Source organism: Acanthisitta chloris, unplaced genomic scaffold (genome assembly GCF_000695815.1).
Source record: "Acanthisitta chloris isolate BGI_N310 unplaced genomic scaffold, ASM69581v1 scaffold8014, whole genome shotgun sequence".
Lineage (NCBI taxonomy): Eukaryota > Metazoa > Chordata > Aves > Passeriformes > Acanthisittidae > Acanthisitta > Acanthisitta chloris.
In genome coordinates, this window is record NW_008668702.1 from 9,632 (window position 1) to 17,689 (window position 8,058).

Sequence of the window (8,058 nt, forward strand, 5' to 3'; positions counted from 1 at the left end):
CACTGCCACCTGCTGAAATATCTCCACGTTATTGCTTTTCTTCGTGTCATTTGATTCACTGCAATAAAAAAAAATCTATTAACTGGGTGTGAAAATAAACCCATCCATTCACACCTATATGATTTCAAAACGGATCAAATAAGAGCAGATAATTTTCCTTGTGCAGTTGTTCTATAGCAACTGTTCTGTATTTTTTTCACCATCAGAACACAAGAATCTTTTTTAAAAAAAAACGAAAATAGTCTCTTTCTCATGCTGGCTTTTGTTTATGAAACAAATAATTTACCCAGTCTGGTTTAAAGTATGACAACACAAATAGCTGAACTGGCATAACTCCAGAGTAGAAAACCTCTGACAGAGCAAGACTGAACCTGCTAGAGCTGAGGGAGGAGAGACACCTCATAAATTTGGTCTGCCAATTGTCACATGGCACCACAACTCTAAGCTCTGGAAACAACCCCTGCCTTGTCTCAGTTTGAGGAATAACCTGTGCCAGTTGTTTAATGAAGGCAATTGAACTTATCAACATTTAATGAAATAAACATAAAAAGCATCCAGTGTACGTGAACGACCATGAAAATGCTGTAATGGTGTTGCTACAACGTGAACTGCAGATTTCTACTGGACATCAGGGTTCAGTTTCATAGCTTCATAGTATGTTAAGGGCCTGGAATGGACCTTAGAGATCATCCATTCCCAACCCTCTGCCCTGGCCAGGGACATCTGCCCAATAGACCAGGTTGCTCAAGGCTTCATCCAACCTGGCTTTGAACACTGCCAGAGTTGGGGCTTCTACTACTTCCCTGGGCAACCTGTGCCAGTGTCTCACCACCCTCAGAATAAAATCACATTTCTATCTAGGGAAGATCCAGCAATCCAAGGGTCTTGTCTGAAACCACCACAGCAGGACCTGTGAATCTCACACAGAGACATGCAAACCTCACTGTAGCTTTCTAGGCATGAAATACTATTATTATCCCTTCTTTAGAGATGAAGCACTGAGACTCAGAGAATATAAACAATTTAGCCATCACGACATGGGGACTGCTAAACCATATGCTGGTTCTTAGAAAATGGATGCACTCTTTCTGTTGCCTGTTTTCTTCTACTTCTTAAAAGAGGTAATGTTAATTTTAGTATTATTAACTAGCTTTAACCATTAGATGGTCTTTGCTGTCCTAAAAGGTTCACCTTAAAATCTCTTTCTCAGCCAAGAAAAGACAGAGAAGCTTTTACTCTACACTATAAATGCTTTTATTCCTGCCTGAATAAAATTAAAACATCTGACCTTCTTTCAGGATCAACCATCCATTCTCCTTCCCACTCCCAGCCCTTTGGGGGTAGAAAGTATTCTCTCTTCAGTTTGATTTTTCCTGTGACATCAGAAAACTTGTGGCGACCAACAAGTCCTGAGGTGCCCCACTTTCCAAAAAGGAGAGCCTGATTTTCATACTGTGTGAGAAGAAAGTGAAAACCAAATTGTTACAAACTGGAGATATTTATTTAACTGTTACACACCTAACATTCTATTATACATTTCCTTTCTCTGAAATTAAGCACTCCCTTTCCACATTACTCTGCAATGTCATCACTAATTTCTTTCTTGCATTTTCTTCTATGCTGCCTGGTAAACAATGAATTCCCTGCTAAACTAATCTCAGTTTAATGCCTCTCTACAACTACAGTCAAACTTTCTCAAAATTAAATCTCTTAAATACAATTCCATTACATTATTCAGTTTTTTTCTGTGCACTAAATGCATAATTCTGTCATTCTTTTCCATCTCAAATCTCCTCCTATTTAAAATCTCTTCTTTTGCAACATGTAAAACTGAATTACAGTCTTACCATAGTAGCTACCAGGGGCATGATTCTGATGTCAGCCCAGTTTAGAGAGTCTATTTACCTTCCTGGGATTATTTGTGGTTTATGATGGTCTTGAGCTTTCTGCTCTTATTCCTGTAAAATTGCTGGATTTCTCTATGAAGAGCAAAAAATGAGATATTCAATAGCCTCTTAAACTCTACACTTAAATAATGGCTTTGAACACTCATTGCCTTAAGTGACTTATTACAGCACTACTAAATATTTAAGCACAGGTGCAATGGTGACACCATTGTAAAAATGTCATGTTCCATTAGCTGGTTTACTGACATTGGATTCTATGCACCATTAGGTGATGTGGCATGTGAAAGACACCTGCTCTTCCCATTTCTATTTAAAATCTCTATTATATGCTGAGAGACTATTTTGAGGATTTTTATGCTGAATTTGTTAACTCTTACCATTGAAATGTTACCATATTATAGATTTTTGTCAGCAAAATCTACTGGTTTTGACCAGTCCTTCCAGTAACAGTAAATTTTCTACTGCTACAAAAGAACCATTATTAAGTAAAACCACTTGTATCCAAGTATAATTTGTAGAAGTGAAGAAGCAATTAAATGAAAAGTGTTATTCACATGCCAAAACATAATGGTCTAGATCCCAATCTTAATTACACTGATAACAATCTAAAATAAATATCTTTGAAATCACTGGAGTTAGCCAGATTTCAACCTGATTAACCAGTTCAGAATCTGGTCTGGTGAAGTTCATTTCGTAGGCACAATGGACTTGATCATTAATTGCCTTGAATGAGGTCTACTTGTTTCCTTATAATAAATACTACTCTCCCTTTCTGTCCAGCATGCAAAAAAATTCAAAACAGCTCAACCTGCATTGAATTCATCACACTCATGTCCAAGTTTAAAGTAAGAAAGCAATGATGGACATACCATTTCTGCAAAAACACTGAATGTTCCCTCTGCAAAACTGTTAAACTTCTTCTCAACTGCACTGAGCCCAAGCCAAATGTTGATTCGCAACTCTGCAGGCATTTTGACATCTTTAGTCTTGTCCTGTGGGTACTGGCACACCAACAAAAATGTCATTCTTCGTTATGTTCTGCAGGTATTGTAGCATTCAGTAAAATATATACAACAACAGAGATACAAGTAATAATACATGATTTCATGATTTATTTATCTCTTCCTGTACTGCTTTTTCTCAAAAGTCAGTAATAAATAGTTCAGGAAGGAAACATTCTTTAAATGATACCTCCCTAGGCCACATAAAAACCAAACATAGTTAACAGTAGTATCATCCCTGTTTCTGTATATTTTCTCCCAAAGTTTCAATGAGAAAGGACTTTTTAATTTGGACAATAACTTAAAACTTCGGTTGATGTTCAAGTTTCCCGTCAGGAGACTCTGGGAATCCAGAGGTTAGTCAGAATGGTTCACCAAATGAGGAATCAATGCATGATAAGGGGCTTGCATAAAACCATGAAGATATAGGCTTGTCTGCATTGAAGCATTAATCAATATAACTACTAGTACATTGAAAAACTATGTGCTACTGTTATACAGTCAGATTGATTTTTTCTGATTAAGTTTATTTCAATTGAAGACAATAGAAACTTAAATGGAGAAAGACATTCTTGTTCCAGAGTAAAACTCAATTCAGAGAGACATAACTCCTGGTGAAGACATGCTCTGTATTACTTACAGAAAACCATCCAAAACTTTGAATAGGTTTTGGAACTTCTCTGATTTACACTTATTCCCTCTGAAAATCTGCACTCATGTCCAAGTCCAAAATACAATTCCAGCAACACTTTAAAAGTCCTATCACAATTCTGAGCTCTTTTAGAGAAGTCTCTATTGGTTAGAACCAGCCAATATTGGTTCTAACTGGCTAATGATGAACTTATAATTTCTGTGATATTTTGAAGCTATATGCAGTTGGCTTTTACTCTGTCCTGAGTTTTGACACCTCATTGTTTACAGTTCATTGGCATGTTTCATGCTCATGTCAGGAGGCATCTCCATTTAGGGAGTTAATTATTTCTTAAGAAGAAAAAAAGTACCTTTAAGAAGATCGTTTGGGTCTTTCCACAATATTTACCAGATGATTCAGGGCTTGTTGTGGAATACAGCACTTGGTGTGCAGGAACACGAGCATAGGCCAGTCTCTTCTCCCCTCGGATCATCCATATGATTACATCAGGCATACTGTTCTGTGGCTGCAGGTTATTTGTGGGGAAAAGAAAGTTCAGAACAATAACTAACAAAACATTAAACTAATCTAGTGATTAGAAAACAGAAACATAAATTAGGATTCATGTCAAAGGATTTATCACTTAGAATCAACAATTACCACAAATTTATCATAAACAGAGGAAAGCAAGCAAAGCAATATATAGTTCTGAAACAATCACAAAAAATACCATTGAGATTGTTGGAAAGCAAGTAAGTTTTATTAAAAAAAAAACAGGTTTTATAGCTTTTGTAAATTTTTCTGGAGATATTTTGCATCTCAATTCATTTATGGCAATACAGTGACTGATCCCAAATGCTAATGCTTTGGATTGACCTGCTGCATATCTAAGTGCTTGTAATGCTTCCATGTTAAGGGTATGTCATCATAAGACTCAGCAGAAGATAGAAACTGCCTATTATCTTATTGCAGTTTTGTGCACACCTTAGTATGCTACTGGTAAGTCTGGCAAATTAACTGTTTGAGCTTTTATAATCACTAAGTTTTCAGAGCAGAAGTAACAAATTAAATATAAAAACATTTCTACAATGTTGTGAAAAACAATTATGAGATGAAAACAGAGAATGTTGATGAAAACTTAAAAACCACAGAAACAAGCAGATTTAACTCTGTAAGAAGCTGATTACTGTGGCTAACAAGCTGTGGAAGTACAACATGTATCCTGCAGTCCCTGAACCAGCAATGTGACTTGCACTTCTGGAAGAATGGAAAGGAGAAAATACTGACATTTTAAACAGAATAGAGTCTGTTCTGCAAGCCCAAGAGAGGTCACTGCCCAACACACATTCTCAGTGGAGATCATTAACACATGAGAACATTATATTTAAGTAAATCCTAATTACTAAGGGGAACATGTTTACTTTCACATCAGCTACAATTACTGTTCTAAGGAGAGTAGATATTGCTTGATCAGCAGTGAACTGTACACCCACGTGTGTTAGAGATCTATTGCCAAACTAACTGAATCACCTCTATTGTGTAGTACTAACCTCTTCACTCAGCTGCAGTAATTTCTCCAACCAATCCTCAATTTCTGTCAGAGTGGCTTTCACATCAGTAGCTTCATTTCTCATCCTTGCTGCTGCTTCTCCAATCTGTTTGAGAGACTTGAGGCGCAGCTTTTCTATCTGAGTGTCCAGGACTGTAATATTACATTTGCCTTCTATGAGGGGAAATGGTTTACTGAAAAGAGAATATTTATTATGGTTAATAATCCAAGTGGATTTTATTTAGCCACACACTAAATGCAACAGATTGAGTGCCATTGTTTCCTGTGATTGAAAACCACTGGAATAGTGCTACAGCATCTATTTCTGCAGAGATTTGCACCTGACAATGTGTTTACAGTAAGCAAGGGAAATGCTGTACTTACACAACAAGCACCAAGGTAGAACAGCTTGATGTGTTTGCTATAATGCAATTGCTGCTAACCAAACCAAACAAAATCCAATTCCCTATCTGTTCACATTAAAAACCTATTGCCTCAGAATGTACATCTTAAAAATGAAATGAGTTCCTTCAGACCAAGAGAGGTTCCTTTCCTTCACTGGAAACATTCTCAAAACTCAATATACAAATATGGCTTGTGTTTGCAACTAGACTTACCTAACCCTCCGGTGTGAAAACATCAAATAACTCTAAAAGAAATCCATGACACACAACTTCTCAGTCACCAGAGGGCAGAGTAACTAGTCAATGGAACCAAGAAATCATAGACTCATAGAATATCCTGAGCTGGATCCACAAGGATCACTGAGTCCAACTCCTGGCTCTGCACAGGATAACCCTCAAAAATCACACCATGTGACAGAGTGTTGTCCCATTCTGTAGCATCACAGTAAAACTCAGGGGGAAAAAGAGCTTTTTGAGTTGGAGGAGATTTGAGGAAAAAGCAGCTTTTCTAAGACCAATGACTGTATCTCTTGAACAGCGTTCATTAAGAGCTCTTTAATATACTTTCAAAAAACAGTTAAAAAATTTCCAAAGACACTGCCTAGTTTGAAAAGACTGACTCTACCCTGACCTACTTTTCATAACATGCTGAGCACTTCTATGGGTTTTGATTCTGTAAAACCTTGATATTGGCTATTGTGTCTTCCACTGCAGTTAGTTCTACTAATCTGAATGCAAGTGCTGCCTGCCCTGGCCGAAAATACTTAGACATGAATCAAATGTTCCAGATCAGAGCTTCCAGAAAATCACCATGTTTTAGGTTTCACTAGTGCACTGAAAACTCTCTCTGAAGACTCCTAACTCGTTTAAACTTTAGCATGACAAGGAGAAATATTCTATGAATTCAACACAGGGAATTATGTCTTTGACAGAGATTTTATGAGTTTGCTGGAAAAAAAGCCAAAAAGAGAATTGTATCCCACGAACAACATGAAGCTCATTTGGTGGATATATCTAGGTGCTATTACTCCATAATTGTTGACAGATATTTTATAGACTGAATTAGTAACAGTGCAGGTATGTGTCAGGATGATGAGTTGACCTGACATTCCCACACTCACTAAATGGTTCCATGTGACAATAGTTTGTCCTTTGTGTTTTCTTTTCCTAAAGTATTTCCTAAAGTAGTTCTTTCTCTCTGCTTTCTTCCAGATCACAGCAGTTACTAGTTTATATTTTACCATAATCTTTCTATCATATAATTATAGTATATAATATATACTGATCTCCACTGTTTGCCTTTTCCTCTGTTGACTTTCATATTGGCTCTCCAACTTGATTAATTTGTTCTCTGATTTTATGTTCTCTGTTATTTCCTCTTCTGGATAATAACTGCTCTGACATTTTTCCTTTCCTTTTCCTGTGCTGTTTCATCACCCACTAGTTTACTCTCACCACCTCAATATCTCCTTCTGTTAATGTCTCTTTCTCATACAATTCCTTCCTCTCTATTTAGAATTTACTCTTATCAAAACCCTAATTGATGACTCATAGAATCACAGAATCAGTTAGGTGGAAAGGGACCACGGTGGGTCATTTAGTCCACCCTCCCTGCCCAACCAAGACTCCTATTGCCTTCTCTGAACACTCCCATACATACAGACATGTTGACTAAAGGATTATTCAAAATTACAATCTTTATGGCCCTTAATCTCTGAATAGCTTTTGGTTTTATTATTTTGGGCTTATCAGTAAATCACAGAATTTCTTCCCTCTTCAGTTTCAGAAGTAACATTGAAACCAAAAGGTACAAGAGGAGATGAGATGGTAGAAATGCAGCAGAGAGCCATAATTTTCTATATTCAGACCAGTCCTGCCTTAGAATTTTTCAAGAGATGCTGTTTTATCACTACCAGTAATAAAACTGTCCTGAGATAAAGGAGAATTACAAAACTAGATGGATGACTTCAGTGGCAATATCCATGATGTTTTACTACTTTCAGAGACTTTTGGAATTCCAGCTCTTAGGTCAGTTCACACAAATAGTCAGTTTTATAGTCCTTAGAATTTGTTTTCTGACTTAGCAAAGATGATAGCAAAGATTCTGAGCAGGACTACAATGATAACATAAGAGATTAAAAAGGTACTTTTACCTTATGTCTTCTGTAAGTTCATCAATCAGCTTCAACCACATCTCAGCTAATCGGTTCTCAGAAATTTTAGCCTGCATTCCTGATTTTAAGGTGGCTAAGTTGGATTGCTGAGGAATTTAAAAGAAAAGGATTTGCACTTATAAACTTCCATTCTGGTTTACAGTCAAGAGGAGTTTCAAGGTTTTAATCATATTTATTTGTCTGTGTAAAGCCCAAATAAAAACAAAAAGACTCAAATGTTCAAACTTGATTCATATTTAACAGGACAATTTGGATGTTCTTCCTCACTGTATTCAACAATACATGATATTGCTCCTAACTTCCAAAGCAAGTAAAAGTTCCACAGAGTTAACATGCCACTAACCAAGGACTCTTCCTTCCTGTGGGAATTCCCTGCAGATTGAAGCAGGAAT

The 8,058-nt window shown here is 36.7% G+C and overlaps 1 protein-coding gene across 1 annotated transcript in view; it reads right to left on the bottom strand.

The window, feature by feature from the left end:
• Positions 1-8,058, bottom strand: part of LOC103800636 (myoferlin-like) — a gene marked incomplete at its 3' end in the record, with an annotated part of 51,096 nt that overhangs the window by 9,403 nt on the left and 33,635 nt on the right. The window contains exons 23-27 of the mRNA XM_009073018.1: positions 7,646-7,752; positions 5,090-5,282; positions 3,910-4,065; positions 2,777-2,908; positions 1,289-1,452 (exon numbers count right to left, since the gene is read on the bottom strand). Coding sequence (XP_009071266.1) covers positions 1,289-1,452; positions 2,777-2,908; positions 3,910-4,065; positions 5,090-5,282; positions 7,646-7,752 — 752 coding nt within the window. The remainder of the gene's footprint in view (positions 1-1,288; positions 1,453-2,776; positions 2,909-3,909; positions 4,066-5,089; positions 5,283-7,645; positions 7,753-8,058) is intronic.